The sequence below is a fragment of the Sorex fumeus genome, unplaced genomic scaffold (genome assembly GCF_029834395.1).
Source record: "Sorex fumeus unplaced genomic scaffold, SorFum_2.1 ptg000197l, whole genome shotgun sequence".
In the NCBI taxonomy this organism is placed as follows: Eukaryota; Metazoa; Chordata; class Mammalia; order Eulipotyphla; family Soricidae; genus Sorex; species Sorex fumeus.
The window spans coordinates 909,366-930,262 of record NW_026606254.1 but is presented as its reverse complement, the minus strand read 5'-3'; the positions used below and the strand labels follow the sequence as shown (position 1 = coordinate 930,262).

The 20,897-nt window shown below is 39.3% G+C and overlaps 1 protein-coding gene across 1 annotated transcript in view; it reads left to right on the top strand.

Annotated features, from left to right (window-relative positions):
- The window catches only part of USP12 (ubiquitin specific peptidase 12), a 105,619-nt gene extending 85,830 nt beyond the window's left edge, over window positions 1–19,789 (top strand). Inside the window, exons 7-9 of the mRNA XM_056108165.1 lie at window positions 11,425–11,622; window positions 15,359–15,437; window positions 16,537–19,789. Of these exons, the coding sequence (XP_055964140.1) occupies window positions 11,425–11,622; window positions 15,359–15,437; window positions 16,537–16,638 (379 nt within the window). The 3' untranslated portion in view covers window positions 16,639–19,789. The remainder of the gene's footprint in view (window positions 1–11,424; window positions 11,623–15,358; window positions 15,438–16,536) is intronic.
- The last annotated feature ends 1,108 nt before the right edge of the window (window positions 19,790–20,897 follow it).

Below are 20,897 nucleotides of genomic sequence, written 5' to 3'. Positions count from 1 at the left end.
TTGAGTCTATTCTCACCTCAAAATGAGTAAGAGATCATTCTCTTGTTTGGGAGTGTGGGTATGGTTTGGGCCACCTTTAGCTGTGCTCAAGGTTTCATCTGTGTAAATCCCACACATGCTTGGAGCTGTGTAAAAATCCCCCTCTCGGGCTGTGTAAACCCCTTACACAAATGGGGATTACACGTGAAAGGATGTTCGCGGGCTCTCTGGGCGGCTCTCTCACCGCCCGTGTTTGGTGCTCTCGAGCCACTTCTCCACCCGGGATGGTTGCTGCCTTGGATGGACGAGGGAGGAATGAGGGCCAAGCTGGTTGCTGATTAGTTACCGTTTATTCAATCTCTGGTCTCTCCCAGCTTTCTCCAAACCTCTCTCTCTCTGTATGTGTGTCTGTCTCTCTCTAACCACACAGTTCTTTCTTCCCACTGTATCCATCTTCTCTATCTCTCTCTGCTGTCTCTCCCTCTCTTCTCTCCTCCAATCCCCCCTTCCCGCATCCGCTCTTTTTTATCCTCTCCCCACGCCTCCCCAACCATGATTCCCGACGGGAAGCACAATCAAAAGTGTTTTTCCAGTCTTCCCGACCACCTGCAGCCTACAAGGGCAAAACAGCCCTTAAGGTGTGTTTCTCCTCTCCTTAGACCTGCAACTTGATTAAGATCTTTAATTCTTCTTCCCAGTATTTACCATTCTGTATAGACACAGTTATAGACACTTTTAGGCTTATAAGGTGACTCTCCTGGGGACTTTTCACCACAGATTCAGACTGCAGTAGTCAGGCCAGATTAATCATTCCTAACCCCAGCAGGTTCCAAGTCTAGTTATTACTTTTGGATCATGACAGAATTTGTCCATGACCAAGTTCTCAACAGAGTTAAGCATTGTGTCACTTTGGCCAGGTCCATTTTAATGCCAGGGTAGCTCATAGCTTACCGCTTGCCCTGGGTCCATCCAGTCCCTCGTCGGGACCCTGCTTTGGGGGATCTAGGAAGTAAGGGCAACTGAGGCTTAAGTCGAGAGAGCAGACGTCCAGGAGGTAATATTATCTGGAGTCAGTCAACTCTCAGGCCATAAACTTGTCTTTTTAACTGTCTTCCTGTATCCATACAAAAAGCAGTTGCTCTGAAATAACTAACCATGCAGAGGACACTAAAGAGAAGAGAGACAATATTTACAAGTCAGAGTCTGATCAGGAGGCAAAGGTAATTGACAGATTGGGATGCAACCAACAAACACAAGTTCTCAGCAGCCAGCGAGGAAGGGCAAAACGTTAATCCTACATTCATCCAGGCCCTGCACTCAAGAATCACTCCAGGCAGTGGTCAGGATACCATATGTAGTAGTGAAGATCAAATAAGCCCTCTCTTTAATAGTTGTGTAACATAAATATGGTTTACTATTTGCTACAGTTCAGCATTGATGCACAGCTGGCTGTGCGCAGGGCTTAACTCTTGGCTCAGGGATCATTCCGGGCAGACTCAGAGGACCATAAGAGGTGCTGGGAATCAAACCCAAGTAAATCCCTTATGCACTGTACTATCTCTGCAGCCCATTTGATAACTTCTAACTTTGTATTTTGAGATGATCATACATTCAACAGGAACTAGAAAAACTTGGTGCAAAGTAAGAAAGATGCTGTGTCCTGCCTTCACTTACCATCAAGGACTCCTTCACCATGTAACTGGTGCAGGATTAAAGCCAGGAAACAAGTACTCATTCCATCAGCAACCTTCTTTAGATTTCACTGGCTATATGCACACACACTTTTTTTTTTTATTTAATCATTTTTTTTATTAGTGAAACACCATGAAGTACATTTATAGACTTATAAATGTACTTGGGTTTCAGTTATACAGTGATCAAGTACCCATCCCTCCACCAGTGCCCATCCTCCCCCACCACGGGTCCTAGCATCCCTCCCACCCCACCCCACCCCACCCCACCCCCGTCCTACCCTGCCGCTGTGGCAGGGCATTCCCCCTTGTTCTCTCTCTCTTCTTTTGGGTACTGTGCACACACACTTTCTGTACCCGTCTGTGTGATTGTATTATGTGTACCGTTTTATAAAAACTATCCCATCTGTCTTGTGTTTGATGTTTTCTCTACCCTTGATGTAATGACACACAACCCCTCACCTGGGGCCTGTTCCTAACCGCCCCCCCCCCCCCCCCCCAGTTCCCCTTCCCTGCTCAGTCACTCTTTGAGGGTAAATTGTATGGATGAAATGATGTAGTATTATAACAGTTGCTTCCTTCACACTCAGCATAATCCTGAGATTGGTACAAGGTGTTGAATGTTATCAGAGTGTCATTTCTTTTTTTGTGCTGAGTAGTTGTAGCTCATGCTTTACTGTCTTATCTGTAGATCTCTTGTTTTCCTTCTTTCTTTAAGAATTATAAACTGTTAGTATTTTTGTGTTTCTATTTCATTGATTTCTGTCCTTTCCTATCATGTTATAATATATTTTTTAGATTTCCTTTCACTCTTATTTCCCTCCCCCACCCCCCAGGTACATAGGGTTAAATTTTCAGTATTGATTTTATGCCCTTCCTTTCTAATACAAATATTTAAAGTTCTACATTTACCTCTAAACAGTATTTTGGCAGTATTCTCACAGATGCTTACATTTATATTCCTTATTTATTCCAAAATATTTAACTTTCCTTATACTTTTTTCCTTTATTCTACTAGTTATATGATGAAATAATGTTGCATACTTTTATTTTTTTTTTTAGATATTCTAGAAATAGACAATTTTTTTTTCCTTTTTGGGTCACACCTGGCACTGCACAGGGGTTACTCCTAGTTCTCTATTCAGGAATTACTCCTGGCGGTGCTCAGGGAATCGAACCCGAGTCGGACACATGCAAAGCAAAAGCCCTACCCGCTGTGCTATTGCTCCAGCCCCTAGTTTTATATTTTTTTTTACCAGACAATATTCTGTGGTTTCAGTCTTTTGAGATTTATTGATATGTCTTTGTTGTTTTTCATAGTTGGGCTGGAGCGATAGCACAGTGGGTAAGGTGTTTGCCTTACACGCAGCCAACATGGTCGTCCTGAGTTCGATTCCTCCACCCCTCTCGGAGAGCCCGGCAAGCTACCGAGAGTATCTCACCCACATGGCAAAGCCTGGCAAGCTACCCGTGATGTATTCGATATGCCAAACACAGTAACAAGTCTTACAATGTTACTGGGCCCACTCGAGCAAATCGATGAACAATGGGAGGACTGTGCCTGTGACTGTGACTGTTTTTCATTGTTGTATGTCTCAGTTGTACAGAGGGTCACTTCTGCAGTTTGAAATGGAGTGTCCCATAAATATCAGTTGAATCCATAATTTTTTATATCTTTGGGGTTTTATTTGGTTGTCTCTTTTTGGCCTTTTTGTAGTTTAATTTTATTTTTATTATCATGAATGATGAGCACCTGATAAGTTAGAATACAAGATGAATGCAACTTTTTTTTTAAAGATATAAACATAGAAAAATGTATAGTAAATTTACCCAAACTTAATAATTATCTAATAGGTAAGTACCATTAAGGATTTCAGTGGGAAATTTGTAATTCGCATATTAGAGGTGTTTAAAAATTGTTTCTTTTTTAATAAATTGGATCAGAAATGAATAGAAAGTCACAACAGATGTCTTTGTAATACAAAAAAATCATGATATTACTATGAACAACTTTATGCCTCTAAGCTGGAAAACATAAAATAAAATGAAGGAAATTTAGAGTCAGATAACCTCACAAAACTGAGTCAGGATAAAATAGAGAGCCTGAACAAATCAGTTACTAGTAAGACAATTGAAACAGTAATAAAAAATCTCCTTCCAAATAAAGATCCAGGTCTAGACTGACTAAGTGGTGTGTCCTACTGGATATTCAAAGAGGACCTACCCTCCTCAAGTTCCTCCAGAAAATCAAAGAAACGCCTTTCAGTCTTGTTTCTGGAGAAACCAGTCTTAGACTAATACCAGAAACAGAGATATTGCTCAGGCCAGTATCTCTGATGCAAAGATAAATCAACAAAATTTGAGGATGTAAACCTCAAATTTGAGGATTGTAAACCAAATTCATCAATACGTCAAAAGGGTCTTTCTCCATCATCAGGTGGGGTTCATTCTAGGGGCACAGAAATTGTAGATACATATCAAGTAAAGTAATACATCACATTCTGGTGGTGGAGTGGGGTGGTAGCTTTCCAAGTACAAAGTGATAATATAAATATAAAATCGTGTGTGTGTGTGTGTGTGTGTGTGTGTATGTATGTGTACATGTATATATATAAAATCTATTGTAAATCATGTTGCTTTAATAAAATAGCTAGAAAAATAATAATATTATGTTGTGGTAAAACAAAACAGTGAGAGCGCTTTTCACTGGTGAATAGCCTACATCAAAAAATTTGGAATCTCCACTTCTGGTGGAGATTCGGTGAGAAAGGAAAACTCATTCATTCATGATCAGAATGTTCTTCATTTCAGCAGTTGAAAACAGAGCAGTGACCTTTCAAAAATTTAAAAATAGAATTAGCATATTACCCATTTAGTTCCACCCCTTGACATTTACCCAAGAGTTCAAAAACATTAATGCATAATTACTTGCATACCCATGTTCATTGCAGGATTGTTTATAGATTCCAAGATTTTGGTATAATACAAATCCCCAACAACAGATAAGTGGATCAAGAAGTTGTGTATGTGTACACTCATGCATGTGTACACACATATACATACGCTCTGGAATACTATGCACGTACAAGCAAGGAAATCCTATCTTTTGCTCCAACTTGAATTAGAGGGAGTTGTGTTAAGTAAAATCTGTTCGAGAAGTGAGGAGCAAATGTAGGTTAATTTTTGAATATGTTGTATATAAAGAAGGTAAATGATAACAAATGAAAGCAAACTCTTGGATTCTGGTGACAGAAGTGAGGTTACCAAGAAGGGTGGTGTTAGGGGATGTTGAGGAATGGGGTTGACAGCATTAACCTACTGTAGGAAATATGCACATCTCCTGCCTGTGGATAAGGAGGATTAACATTATCAAAATGACAATGCTCTCCAAAGCTCTATACAGATTTAATGTGATCCCTATCAGGATACCCATGCCATTTTTCAAAGAAGTAGACAAAACACTGCTGAAATTCATATGGAATAATAAACACCCATGAATGGCTAAAGCAATCCTTGGGATAAAGAAGATGGGTAACATCACCTTCTCCAACTCCAAACTGTACTACAAAGCAGTAGTAATTAAAACAGCATGGTATTGGACTAGAAGCAGACCTGCAGCCAATGGAACAGAGTTGAATATTCTATCCTAGACTCTCAAATCTATGATCACTTAATCCTTGATAAAGGAGCAAGAAATGTGAAGTGGAACAAGGAAAGCCTCTTCAGCAAGTGGTGCTGGGAAAACTGGACAGCTACCTGCAAAAAAATAATAATATAAATAAATGAACTCTGATCTCTGTCTAATTCGAGGCACAAAAGTCAGATAAAAGTAGATTAAAGACCTAAATATCAGACCTAAACACATAAGGTACATGAAGGAAAATGTAGGCAGAACCCTTCGTGACATTGAAGCTAAAAGCATCTTTAAGGATGAAACACCACCAACCAAGCAAGTGGAAACAAACAAACAAATGGGACTACATTAAACTAAGAAGCTTCTGCACTTCAAAAGAAACTGACCAAAATACAGAGAGAGCCCATGGAATGGGAAAGAATATCCAATACCCATCTGATAAGGGGTTAATATTCAGGATCTACAAGACAATAGTGGAACTGTACAAGAAATAAACCTTCAACCCCATCAAAAAATAGGGAGAAGAAACGAACAGAAGCTTCCTCAAAAGAGAAATACAAATGGCCAAAAGGCACATGAATAAAACGAGATACAAAATCAAAAAAATAATGCGATATCATCACACCACAGAGACTGGCACACTTTCAAAGGAACAAAAGCAACCAGTGTTGGCGTGGATATTGGAGAGAAAGAAACGCTCTTTCACTGTTGGTGGGAATGCTGACTGGTCCAACCTTTTTGGAAAACAATACAGACAGTCCTTCAAAAACTAGAAATTGAGCTTCCATATGACCCCGCAATACACTTCTGGGAATATATCCCGAGGGTGCAAAAAAGCACAGTAGAAATGACATCTATATGTTCATTGCAGCACTGTTCACAATAGCTAAAATCTGGAAACAGCCCAAGTGCCTAAGAACAGACGACTGGTTAAAGAAGCTTTGGTACATCTACACAGCGGAATACTGTGCAGCTGTAAGGAAAGATGAAGTTATGAAATTTGCTTATAAGTGCATGGACATAGAGAGTATCATGAAATGAGTCAGAGGGATAGACAGAGAATGACTCCACTTATTTGTAAAATAAGTCACATAAAATAACATGAGACTGACACCGAAGGACAGTAGACACAAGGGCCAGGAATATTGCTCCATACTTGAAAGCCTGTCTCATGAGCTGAAAGAGAAGGCAGCTGGAATAGAGAAGGGATCGCTAAGGAAATGACGGTTGGAAATATCGTTTGGGATGGGAGATGTGCGCTGAAAGTAGATAAAGGACCAAATGTGATAGCCTCTCAGTGTATTGTAAACCATAATGCCCAAAAGTAGAGAGAGAATATGGGGAAGTTGTCTGCTATAGAGGCAGCGGGAGGGTTGGAAAAAGCGGCCAGGTGTGGGGGTAATACTGAGGACATTGGTGGTGGAGAATGTGCACTGGTGGAGGGATGGGTGTTCGATCATTGTGCGACTGAAACTCAAAAATGAATGTTTTCTAACTATCTCATGGTGATTCAGATATATATATATATATATATATACACATATATATGTATATGTATGTATGTATAAAGGAAAAGGGTGCAGCTCAACATTTAATTCAGACTTGATAAATAACATGGAAAAATGCTTGGTATCCTATTTTCTCCTCATTGTGCTTTTATTGACACCATGGCATCTTTCTAAAACTTCTATTTCCAGATGACAGGAGTTCAGAACTCTGTCGACCTTTTCTCCACACAAGTTAAATTTGCAGGAAAGCCAAAATCCTATAAATTCCTTGGAAAGACTGCAGTAGGTGTTTTGAGAGGAAATCACCTCTGTTTCCTCCCACCCCCTACAAACCTTGCATAATGAAATCTAGACTCCTTACGTGTATGCACATTTATGGTATATCATCTTTATTCCTGGTTCTATATTCATTTTTTTTTTTTTTTTTTTTACTTCTTTGGGTCACATCCAGAGATGCTCCGGGCTTACTTCTGGCTCTGTTCTCAGAAATTTCTCCTGGTGGTGTTCAGGGGACCGTATAGGATGCTGGGGATTGAGCCCAGGTTGGCTGTGTGCAAGGCAAATGTCGTATCCACTATACTGTCGCTCCAGCACAAGTTACTATTTCAATATAAAGAAAAATTTAAGCTTGCCTTTTAAAATACAGCTACACAGATACTTTTTTTTTTTTTGACATTATCACTTTTATTCCCTTGAGCATTTGGTTTCCTGTGGTAGCCAAAAGTGCTTCCTTTGGAATGTGTCTGTTAGTGGCAGTCATACTTTTGTGTGTGTGATGTCTGGTCAAGCCTATTTTGTTAATCTTAGCTAGAGTTTAGGTTTTCTTTCTCCATTTAGACATCCTCTGTCTATTCTTAATTTCTGAAGTCACAGTTTTCCTAACTGCTAGCCCACTTCCTTAATCTTAACTGCCATTGATCACATTGATCATTATCTACTACTGAGAAAATTTTTCTTCTAGATCTTTACTCCACTGGAAATTTTCAAAGGTGCTTTGGATTTGTTGTTTCATAAACTTTTAAAAATCAACTCTACATGAGTTGAATCAAATATCTGATGTTTAATAGTTTGCTTGTGTATTGTACCTTCACTTTTTCACTTGCTGTATTTTCTGATGCCATTTATAAGTTTCCGTATAAGTTATAAGTTTTCAATATGTCAAAAACAGTAAAAACAATGGGCCTCATTCCCTGACCCTGAAAGCCCCCAAAATGGCAGTGTTAAGAAGGATGAGCAAGGAGAGGCTGATAAAATCTCAGGGCCAAACTAGGCTTCCAAAACAAAGAAGGACCAAAGTGACTGTACTTTCAACACACGTATGTGGGCATTGGAAGCATCCATTGAGGACCTGATGGTGCAAGCGCAGACAAGGCATCAAGCACATCACGCCATTTTCTACACTGGAGAAGAACTGTTCCTCAGCATATGCGACAGTGGAGGCGTTGGTGGTGTCGGTGTCCTTGTCAACAGGAACTTGGCCATGAGCACTGAATCGTTCGAATGCCTGATTTGGGTTGAATCAGACGCTTACACTTGAATAAATGTGGCTCATTGCCAGCAGTTTCTGTCTTTGTCGTCTCTACACCAACATCCAACTACGATGAAGAAAAAATTGAAAAGTTCTACATGGAGCTGGAGAAGTTCTATAAAGACCACACCTTGTACAAGATCATTGTCAATGATTTTAATGCCATGATAGGACCAAGAAGGTTGCCTGAAGAACTTCACATCAGGACCCATGGCCTAGAATGGAACAAACAGGGTGAGAAAATGTCTGAGTTCATCATGTCAGCCAAGACCATCCATGGTAACTCACAGTTCCAGAAGACCGAATCTAAATGTTGGACATGGGAGTCTCCCAGTGGACAGTTCCACAACGAAATTGACCACATCATATTCAGTTGACGGTTTTGCCTGACCAATGTCACTGCTGTCCCAAAATTCCAAACGGGATGGCACCACCATCTCCTTCATGCAAAATTCTACTTCACAGAGTTGGGAGAAAGGGCTGCAAAGTTTAAGAAGAGAACTCCCAGAATGACCACCAAGTGGGAGCACTTTGGCTCTATTGTGGCAACATGGGAAGATGCTGTTGTTGACAACATCAACGAGGAATGCGATCAACTGTTTCAGCACCTCCATGACTGTGCAAGGAATGCCTAGAGCGGGAAAGCCACAAAAAGACACCTCTCTTTGGAAACTCTTGAGCTCATTTGCCAGCGTGTTTCGGCACGAGCCTCAGGTGATCACAAGCTAATGTCTGAGCTCGCAAAGCTGTGCAGAGAAGCAATAAAGGAAGACCTCAAAGAGAAAAGAGCAGCAGTGCTGGCCGATGTGGCAGAAGCCAGGAAAAGTATTCACAGCGCCCACTGTCCTTCGCCAACTACAAGACCAAGATGACTGCCCTCTGACGTCCTCATAGATCTATCACATATTCCAGAAGGGCAATGGAGAAGATTATCCACAACTTCTTCGATAGCCACGTCCACCTGCCCACATACCAAATTCCGCAGGATGGATATGTTGTTCCCAATGGTCTCCCTTCTGAAATCCAACATGCCATTTCATCAGTAAAGAAGCGTACAGCACCTGGTCCAGACAAGGTAAGACCCGAACACCTGAAGAATCTGCCTCCAGTACTCGTCAATACACTGGCTGAGCTCTTCTCACCCTAATGGTCTGAATGCAAGGTTCCGTCCCGATGTTCTGTTGTACAAAAAGAGAGACATCCACAACATTGGCAGCTATCGTCCAGTCCTCCTGTGGAATGCCTTCAGGAGCATCAAAGAAGTTGTTAAGAGGACAAAGAACATCCGGCTCCAGACATATCTTTTTGACGCCACCGTTCTTCAAGCACTAACATAAGCTTACAAAAACAGGACGAGAATGCTATTCGGATCACCCAAAGAGGAATTGAAAGGGCTATATTTAGAATACCATGCTTCATTCAAGTGAGAGAAGGAATCCAGAGTTCCTACCTCCATCAAGAATCAAAGATCAGGGGCGCTGTCTCGTTTGCCAAGTTTTTGAAAATCAGATGGGCCAGACACGTAATTAGATTTGGAAACAACCGTTGGACTACAGCCGTTACTGATTGGATTCCACAGGCCGTCAAAAGAATACTTGGCCGCCCACCTACGAGATGGTCGAACTTCTTTGTCAAGACCCTGAACAAACGGTTTTATGCTCTTTGTGTTCCTGGACTGAGCAGATGCCATTGAGCTGCATTAGCACATGACAGGGTCGAGTGGAGACATTACTGGCACCTGCTCAGGCAAATCGATGAACAACCAGATGACAAGTGATTACAAGTGATTCATAAGTTTCCATTGTCAGCATTGTTTAAAGTTGTATAATATTCTGTTTTAATAGTAATTTATTTTGACATTTCCTATTGATGAATCAGGAGGATTTTTCTTACTTTGCCATATGAGATAACTCTAGAAATGAATTTTTCTCAGCAATCTTGTATTTGAGATGATATAATTAAATTTCTAAATTTGGAATTATTGAGGATAAGACCACAGATGCTCTTAATTAGTATGGCAAGATTGGTTTCCAGGATGATTAGCACTGCCCTCCCATTGTTCATCGATTTGCTTGAGTGGGCCCAGTAACCTCTCCATTTGAGACTTGTTGTTACTGTGTTTGGCACATTGAATACATCACGGTAAGCTTGCCAGGCTTTGCCGTGTGGGCGAGATATTCTCAGTAGCTTGCCGGGCTCTCCGAGAGGGGTGGAGGAATCAAACCCGGCTCAGCCGGGCTGGCTGCACGCAAAGCAAATGCCCTACCGCTGTGATATCTCTCCTATTTATTTTTACTATCTTTTTTCAAAAGTCGGGTTAGAAGATGAGGAAATATTTCTGAACTTCAGGTTGTCCATCTCTTAAGATCTATAGAATCGAGATTCACTGTAATGTTATACATAATTTAAGAAAATTTACTAGAGGCAGTGACTTAGAAAAATTGTTGTTTTTAATTATGAAATATGTTATGAAATATGAAATATGTTATACCAATTATAAGCATCATGTATGTTTAGCTATATAGCTATATAACAGGCTGGAGCAGTAGCACAGCGGTAGGGAGTTTGTTTTGTGCGCAGCCGGCCCAGGCCGAGCCGGGTTCGATTCCTCTGCCCCTCTCGGAGAGCCCGGCAAGCTACCAAGGTATCTTGTCTGCATGGCAAAGCCTGGCAAGCTCCCCGTGACGTATATGATATGCCAAACACAGTAAAAACAAGTCTCACAATGGAGACATTACTGGGCCTGCTTGAGCAAATCGATGAACAATGGGAGGACAGTGCTATGGTGCAGCTATATAACAAAGGACCCGTCTTTTAGAAATACATGTTTCTTAAAGAAGTTCTGCTGGCATTCCAGCTATTCCGGAGCTTTGTTGAATATTGGATCAAACGATGTTGATTTGGTGGTAATGGGTGGGGCAGGCTAACCTGAAGACATTCAGCATGTTTCATTGCCAGTGCAAAATAATTGGTAGAAATACGTAGTGGACCGTTAACTGTTAAGTGGAATCATAAAGTGAGATAAATGTTTGAGATGTGGCGAATGTCTTTTACGAGCTTCTATTTTCATTTTATTTTTAACAGGATGAAAGTTAAAAAACTACCCATGATCCTAGCTCTCCACCTTAAGAGATTCAAATATATGGATCAGCTTCATCGATACACAAAACTTTCTTACCGGGTAGTTTTTCCTTTAGAACTTCGTCTGTTTAACACTTCAGGTGATGCAACCAACCCTGACCGAATGTACGACCTTGTTGCCGTTGTGGTTCACTGTGGAAGGTAATGCACCTCGGGTGGGGCTTTGGGAGTCTAAGTTGCCAAGTTGAGCCTGTGAGGGTGCTGGGTGGTGATTTGAAAGGAAAGAAGCCCTTCTACAGACTCCATCCTTCATTGCCTCAGGACCAGAGAGTTCTGTTTCAAAACAGGGTTTTCTGATAGGATACATTTTATTTCCTGTTTAGAACGTCAATATAGTAAAACCATGTATATGACCTAGATTTAACTTATAGTCCAAAAACAAAAGCCCAGGCCCAGACGGATTCACTATTGAATTGTTCCAAACATTTAAAGAAGAACTTTTGCCAGTTCTTCTCAAGCTTTTCCAGGAAATTGAAAAAACAGAAACTCTCCCAAACAGCTTCTACCAGGCACATATCTCCCTAATACCAAAAGCAAACAAAGACACCACCAACAAGGAAAACTATAGGCCAATATCCCTGATGAACACGGATGCGAAATCCTCAACAACATATTAGCAGATTTAACTTTTAGTCAAATTATTTATATATTACTCAGAAAATTGTGGAGCTTTTTAGTTTTTCTGTTTTGGTTATTGGTAAAAATCTTCAGTCATCATTCTTATTTTTGGGGGGTGGTGGGGAATTGGGACCACACCCAGCTGTGTTCAGGGCTTACTCCTTGCTCTGTGCTTAGGATCATTCCTTGTGGGCTTTGGGGACCATATGGGATTCTGGAAGCAAAACCAGGTTGATATGTGCAGGTCAGGCGCCCTACCTGCTTTACTAACTCTCCAGCCCCAGTCAGCATTTTTCTGATTTTTACCAATCAGGGTGTTTTTTTTTCTTGTTAATTTAGTGCAACAGCTGTTACTTATAAAAACTGTTATTTATAAAATGACTCAAAAAGTGTTCAAACTGCATTTTTGTCTGTAAAGTATGTGGTATTTAATGCATAAGATTTCCTATAATTTTAAAATTGGGCACTCAGCCTTTCCTGCCTGGTTTTGCTAAACTTGAACCATAACAGTATGTTTATCCAGCTGAAATCCCAGCTTGCTCATATCCTGCTGTCTCTCCCAACTTTCTACTCAGAATCTTTAACGGCATCTGGAAAAGGGTGATGGTTCTGACATTCAGTCACTTCCATCTGCATTTGTTGGCTTTTTATCCCCCGCAAACATCTCTTCCATTTTGGGGGAGCTTTTTGTATTAAAGTTAAGAGTGTGATATATGAAGGGAAGAAAACAAGTTCGTGTACCTTAATAGATTCATGGGCATTGATTCAAACCAGGGCCTTTAGAGTTGGAGAAACCTGCCATTTATGACCAGTGTGACTTCATGCAGAAATCCACAATTTTCTATCAAACAAATAATATGACCCCCTCTCTGTACTATTAGGAGTAAAAGTATTATTAGGAGCAAGTCACATAAGTTACTGTTACTGTTTAGTAGTAATAGCTATAATAAAAACAATTTGCACCCTTAACTCTGCCTACTGTTCTTCAGTCTTTAAATTCAGTGACCATTTTCCTCTACTAAATTTAAGCCAGCTCTTCTAGAATGGCTCTACTCATAAGATCCTGAGTGCTGATTTTCCTCTTCACAATCCTTTTCGTCCTCCTCTGTTTCCTCTCAGTTTAATCTGCTCTTTCCCCTCTTACAGCTTCTAGACTGTTTGTGGTGTGTGTGTGTGTGTGTGTGTGTGTGTGTGTGTGTGTGTGTGTGTGTGTGTGGTTTTGAGGTCACACCCAACCCTTTTTCAGTGCTTACTCCTGGTTCTGTACTCAGGGTTCATGCCTGGTGTGCCAGGGATTGAACTCAGGTTGGCAGCATGCAAGTAAAAACACCCTCCCTGCTGTACTCTCTCTAATCCCAACCACTAGACTCTTGGACCACACCCAGATTGTATTCAGGGAACACTCCTAATGGTGCACTGGAGCTCAGGAGACTGTGGTTCTGGGAATTAAACTTGGATGTTCATAAGGCAGAACTGTCCCCACTGTACTGATTCTCAGCCCTTCTTTAAGATTTCTCAGATTTACATTTGCCCTTATGCTCTAATTAGCAAGGCATCTCAAGTTCAGAATGCTAATACTAATCTACCTCACTCTTTTTCTGCTACCAGTGCTGGTGGTGTATAGTTGAGACTGCCCAGAAATGTTTGCTGCATTGTTTGATATCATCCCAGAAACCATTCAGACTCAGCTCACTATGTGATCAGTGTGTGGTCTCCCTCAGTCTGTTCCCTCTCACCTAATGGACGTGGCTTTTCCATGCTGTGACTATGGTCATCTCCTGCTCTGCCCTGTGTTCTGGCTTTGGAGCTTCAACAGGGTTGATCATGTCACTGGTGTAGTTTTCTTGTAGTCTCTGTTTCTTTCCATAGCAGCCAGCATAGGTGTTTGCAAACAGTGGGCGCATGTATATGCTGAACTTAGCATGTCTTAGGTTCAGAATCCAAGTCTGCAGTTAACAGCTTCCTCAGATAAAAGTTCGTTTCTTTTGTAAGCCTCCACTCTTCATCTCAATTTTAGCTTTTGTAACTTGCTCTTGTACACCCGTTTTCAGATTTGTTGCCAAAGGAAACAGCTGCCTAACCTTTTCACACTTCTACTCAGATCTTCAGGCTGTCAGCCTTAGTCCTTTTTTCTCATCTCTCAAAAAAATATTTATTTCTTACCATCTCACAACAAAATACAAGACTCTTTCGCTGAAATAGTGAAAGCAGACTTAGTTTGGCATTAGATACCTCTTGAAACTTTTGAGTTTTGAGACTTTGAGGTGAGTGAAAAGGTACTCTTTTGTGTCATTTTAAGTAAGTAAGTAAGTAAAGGCCCTCCCGTTGATCATCGATTTGCTCGAGTGGGCCCAGTAACGTCTCCATTGGAGACTTTGTTGTTACTGTGTCTGGCATATCGAATACTCTCGGTAGCTTGCCGGGCTCTCCGAGAGGGACGGAGGAATCGAACTCGGGTTGGCCATGTTGGCTGCGTGCAAGGCAGACGCCCTACCCGCTGTGCTATCGCTCCAGCCCTGTGTCATTTTATCACCTAAAATTCATTTCACACAGATCAAAAGATTTGAGACATCCTAGTGGCTCTTCTGATGCTTGAGGTCCTTACTGTTAAAATAGCATACAGCATAAAGAATGTGTAGTGTTGAATTAATTTTTTAAGTTCTGTGGTATCAATTATAGAGTCATTATTTCAAATTACTTACAATGAATCATACTTAAACGGGTAGAGTTTAAACTCCTTGCCATGTCCTTTTTAAAGCAGTTATTATAAAAGAGAAAGAAATTTTAAATTTGTAAAATTTGTACTTGATTTTTGAATCATGAATTTAGTATCTTTGCCCTTTCAAGGAACACATTAAGACCATTCTTCAAGAGAAAATTATTGCCATACAGTATAAGACTTAGACATCCTTCTGTATGCATTGTTCTGTGTGTTCTGCAAACATGCATATTCTTGCTAAGACACCCTTTCTTCTTCACATAATGCTAAAAAGTTTGTTTAAATCTTTCACAGAGGCAAATATGAAAATCATTATAAAGAAATACAAAATTTTTACAAGTGATTTGAATGGCATACCTTTAAAAAATACTGGTAGTTCTTAGTGTTTTTTAAAAATTTTTTAATTAAGTGGAGTACAAATCAATGCAGAATGGAGAATAAGCTAGGATTAATCTATTTAAATGTTTTATAAAACATTAAATTTTGGGTTTAGAAAAGTAATATTAATAAACACTAGAATTAACTTTTGCTTTATTTTAGTGGTCCAAATCGAGGCCATTACATTGCAATAGTTAAGAGTCATGAGTTTTGGTTGTTGTTTGATGACGACATTGTAGAGGTAAGTAGTTTCCTCGTTCCTTGTTTTCCTTCAAAGTTGTATATCTGTCTAAGTCTTGAATGTGTTCTCCCACTTCCTAATCACACGTGAACTTTTGCCTGATCTCCACACTGATTCCCAGGGCTTGCTCCCTACTGTCGAATCCTGTCTTGGATGATCATCTGACCTTGACCACATTTAGATTAAAACATGGGAAAGCTTTCAAACCATAGCTAGTCTTTAAAAAATACATTATTAAAAAAGTTTTATTGAAAAAAAAAGTTTTATTGAGCATGGCATGCAGTAAAGTACATAAATCCTAGGAAACAGTCATGATTTTTAATATCTGCATACATGCACACACATGAATGTGTAGCTGTACGCACACTTGCACAATCACATCCAGACCAAGAACTAGTACACTTTCTCAGTCGCCATTCTACTTAGCACCCACAACTCTCTTCCCCTCTGCCCACCATTCCTTGGAACATCACAAAATTGATTTTTGTCATAGGATTCATTTTGCCTGTGTTTGAATATATGTGAATTATCCATTCTAAATACTTTTGTGTTTGTCTTTTTCAATTCATGATCTCTGTGAGAGTCATTCTTAGTACCTGCGATAACAGCTTTCTTTTTATTACTGTATAATTTTGCGTGGTCTATTTATGAGAAAAATATTTTTCTAATATTTATTAGAAAAGTTTTTTACTAGGCTCATGCACTCATTGTTTTTTGTTGTTATCGATTAGGTATCAATTAGGTTGGGCCTAAAGAAATTGAAGTTTCTGGATTTCTCAGGTGGTTCACAATTTGTGATTTCATATAGTTCAACCTTTTTCTGGAATTAGAGTTGTTAACCAAAAGGTAGTTGTATGTTGAACTTTAGAAGATAATGTGTTTACACAAAGAGTCTATACCAGTATGTACACACTCCCACCCAGTGTGTTTTGGTTGTTCCGTTTTGTCAGGAATATTTGGTAGTGATGATCGCTTTAAGCCATTCTGTTCAGAGCTGTTTATGAATGAGCACATAAAAACATGATTCTAAGAAATACTATTGGATTTAAGCAGTTTGAAGAGCACATTCATATACTAACTTTTATTTTTTGCCTCCCAGAAAATAGATGCACAAGCGATTGAAGAATTCTACGGGTTGACATCAGATATCTCAAAGAACTCTGAATCTGGTTACATTCTTTTCTACCAGTCCCGGGACTGAGGGAGAACGGTGATGAAGAGACACTTCTGCCTCGTTTCTTCTCTGGTTATTTGGGAAAGGATCAAGCACTGATTCTTTTTTCTCTCTCTCTCTTTCTCTCTCTCTCTTTCTTTCTTTCTTTCTTTCTTTCTTTCTTTCTTTCTGTTCTTTCTTTCTTTCTAAAGAAAAGAGAAATGCAGGAAGCTCAGGGGGCAGTAGCACACTTTGCACACAATAAAGCAAAGACTATGATTAACAAGCTCTTCCTATCATGGTAGTTGATTTCTTTGCTCAGGTATCGTGCTGTATATGCAGTCCCATACAACAAGGAAATGAGGTCAGAGATACCAGCTCCTCTAGTTAAACACCTTTCGGTAATTGACATGCATTTTCTCTTTACTAATTGTACCAATAATGATCAGAACTCCTTGGGGTACAGTAGGAAGAATAGGAATCTGTGCTAAGTTATGTCAGTTATAAGGAGATATATTGAACCCATGGCAAAAATTTGCCTGTGTTGAGTATGTATAGCAGAATTGGGTGGTCTTCTCAAACGTGAACCAAAAATAAAATACTTTTGGGCCCAACATTTGGAGTTGCCTTCCTGATGTTAGAGAGAAAAAAACACTGACATACTGGAATCCAGTGTCAGGAAGACAAATATGTTTTGCTTCTCTGAAGAAGCTTATAATAATATACAGTATATGTATATGTAGGGAACAATTGGTCAAACGTGGCTTTTTGTTTCCCCAAGGGGAAAGACTGGCTTTGTAATTACAACTTTTTCTTATTTATTTTACCTAGAACTGGTAGAGTCTAAGTATTGTATGAAGTGTTCATGATTCTGTCAGTAAATTCGAGCTTATTTTTGTTTTGTCTGTTTAAATAGTCCTTTTGTGTGTTTCTATTTTTATGGTGAATTTTAAACTTTATTTTATATCAGCAAGATACCTAAAGAAAAATTGCAATGAGAGTAGGTAAATGTTCTTGTTCAGGAGGAACTGATATCTCTGGTTAAACATTTGTCCCTTTGTTTAGTTTATAACTCAGTTATTTTATTCAACCTTAATTTCAGTGAAATGAAAAACTGTCAAAGATTGCCTTTAGTTGATGGAATGTTAAAAGAAATTCTGGCTGCAGTGGTAGCATACTAATATTTAGAACTATTAAATTTAATGTTTCAAGTTTAGGTCATGCTTGGGAAAATCCATGTCATACCAGTTATGTTATTTCCAGTAATATGGAAAGAAGTGATCATTCATTGTAATCCCCACAGTCTGAATGGCTGGCTAAAACCCCCTGAAAGATGAAATTTTAGGGAAGTAAACCGGGAAGACACAAAATAGGTCGCACCCCCACCCCACCCCCCCCAACTTGAATCTTACTGACAGATTGTTCAGAAATTAAACTTTGTGTTTGTTAGACTTTGTTTTGTTGGGCGTTTTAATAAATGATGTATGTAATGTAAAATGTATGTAAACGACACTTTTCTAGGAATCAGTAAGTTGTCTGACAGTGGCCGATGTAACTTGCAGAAAATAATTGAACATATATTACAAATAGCAATCAGTCCATGAATGTTCTCTATCAAATCTTTTTAGGCAGTAATCTTTTTTTTATTATTAATTGCTGTAATTTTGTAAACTTATTTTTACTAATTCTGTTGAATATGAGAAACAACAGAAAAGAATGTTTTTGTCTGCTGCTATTACTAATGTTTATTATCTGTATCTTTTAGCTCAGGAAATGACTTCACCTATTCGTTCCTTGAACAGATCTTTAACAGGGTCACTCAGCTAATTGGACTGTTTAAACAGATGTGCTGGGAGGAAATTATTATGTATTTTTGACAAATTTCTTTCTAAGATATAGTTTCTAAAGCCTTACCCTGCCTGGAATTTTGTGTAAATTACTGGCCTTCCCAACATTGCACAGAGAATCACAACAAAGAATGTGAGAAGGTCATAGTGTTGGGTGTCTTTTCATGTTGAGGGCTTATACCAAGTTGTCTAGAATTTAAAGCTTAGAGTTCATGTAGCTTTCAGTATAGAGAAGAGTAAAGTGAAGCTGAATCAATTTTCACATGTGTGAGGCCACAACATGTATAAGAAAGATAGATGAAGTCATTTGCGTCAAGGTACAGTGTTGGAAATACTATGTTGTATCTGTTTTTTACATTTCACATTTAAGAAACTAGAGTAAACACCAAGGTGAAATTTCATGTGAAAGCAAGTTCTTGAGCATTTTTACTTATCAGTGTTTTTACTGAGCTCCACAGCAGTCACACATGCTCACCTCACACTGGGTGTGCTTTGTGGGGGTGGGACACGCACTGTGGTGATGTTTCTCCTCCACTAAACTTTCTGCTCTCCGGGCAGCAGCAGCTAAGTATCAGAAGCTTGGAAATCAGAAATTTGGTATCCTCTAGAGGCATTCGGGGTCAGGGTTGCAGGGAAAGTGCAGAGAGAGTCACCAAGAGAAGTGACAAGCAGAGTGTGAGAGTGTGTGTTGGTGACTGTTGGGGACAGGAGGGGAGGGTCTCAGTGGTACATGCCTACCGATTGCTCACTGTGTACACGTGTGTGGGGGCAGCTGTCACATATTTTGTATATTGGAATAAAAGTTTCTATTCAGTTGTTGTGATTAAAAGTGAATATGCTAAATTAAGTCTCACTTCGAAGTCATAGGGCTTCTGTCTTGGAAATTTTATTGGTAGCTCACTCAAGACAAGAGCCATGGGAATTGGAGAAAGGGAACAAAAGGAGTGTGTGATAATGTACAGGTCTGGTTGCCACTTAACCATCAGTGTAGGGTTTTTCATTCCTGGATAGCAATGGAAAGACCTCCTTGTTTTAACATACTACTCTTGATACTTTCTTTAAAGATACTTTTCATTCAAGATTCTCATGAGATATTCTCGTGAGGGAACGGGGAACTAAGAAGCTAAGGTGCTCAGGTCCTGGCTCTTCATTGAATTTAACTGTGTGACCTTGGGCAAGTCACTTAACCTCTCTGTGCTTCAGCCTCCCTATCTTGTAAAATGGGAGTAATACCTACCTCACAGGGTTGTTGTGGGGCTTAATTAGATATAATGACTGTAAAGCATCTAAGGTTCTTGAAGAAAGCACTATATAAATACAAAATAATATCTATTAAAGTTGGTTTATTTGTGCTTGTGGGGTTTTAAGTGTGTGTGTGTTTTTTCTCCTCTTATACCTAAAAAGCATTTGGAAATTTGGGAGTATATGCTTTGGAAATGGTCTTAAGGCTTTTGACCAGAAGTATTATTTTTATTATCCACAGATATTTCCACCAAATAGCACAAATAAAATAGAAACCCATAAGCACCAGTGTTTGATCAGCATTAGTCTCGCTTTGTCTTTGTTATAGTGTTGTCTCTCAAAAGAATCCCATTTAATAGAATCTTAAAGGAAAAATACTTCATTATTTTCTTTAAGAAAAAAGGCATTTCTGCCACCTCCCAGCCCCCCTATCACAGTTGTACCTTAAAATCTGTAATGTGGTTATTTAACCTGTACTTGAAGTTTGTTTCATAGATTCATAGATTATTATAGATTATTCATAGATTATTTTCTACTACCTGTCTTCATGAATTTCCTGCTCTAGTTACTTACTGGATACACACGAGGAATTGAATAATAGTTCTCTCTTCTGCCCAGTTTCTTTCGCTTAGCATGTTTTCAAAGATAGAAGTGTGCCAAAATTTCTCTTTCTTTTCAAGGCTGAGTAATATTCCATTGAATGGTTATGCCACCATTTTATTCATCTCTTGATAGTCATTTGGGTTTTTTCCACTTTAGACTAATGTAAGGAATATGTGTACACAAATAACCTTTTGTGCCCCAGTCTAATTTTTCAAGGATATATTTCTGTTTGGCTTTTTTGGAAGAATTTCCAATTTCCACACAATTTTACATTCCTGAAATTCCAGGAATTTTAGTTTCTTGGATTGAGAATACCTATTTTCTGTTCTGTTGCTTTTTAAAAATTGTGGCCACAGAGGTGGGGGGTGGGGGGGTGGGAGGGCTACTAGGTTCATTGGTGGTGGAGAATGGGCACTGGTAGAGGGATGGGTACTTGATCATTGTATAACTGAAACCCAAGCACGAAAGTTTGTAAGTCTACAACTGTACCTCATGGTGATTCACTAATATGTATATATGTGTATATATATATATATATATATATATATATTTTTTTTTTTTTGTGGCCACCCTAGCTGGTATGAGGTAGGAACTCATTGTGGTTTTGATTTACAT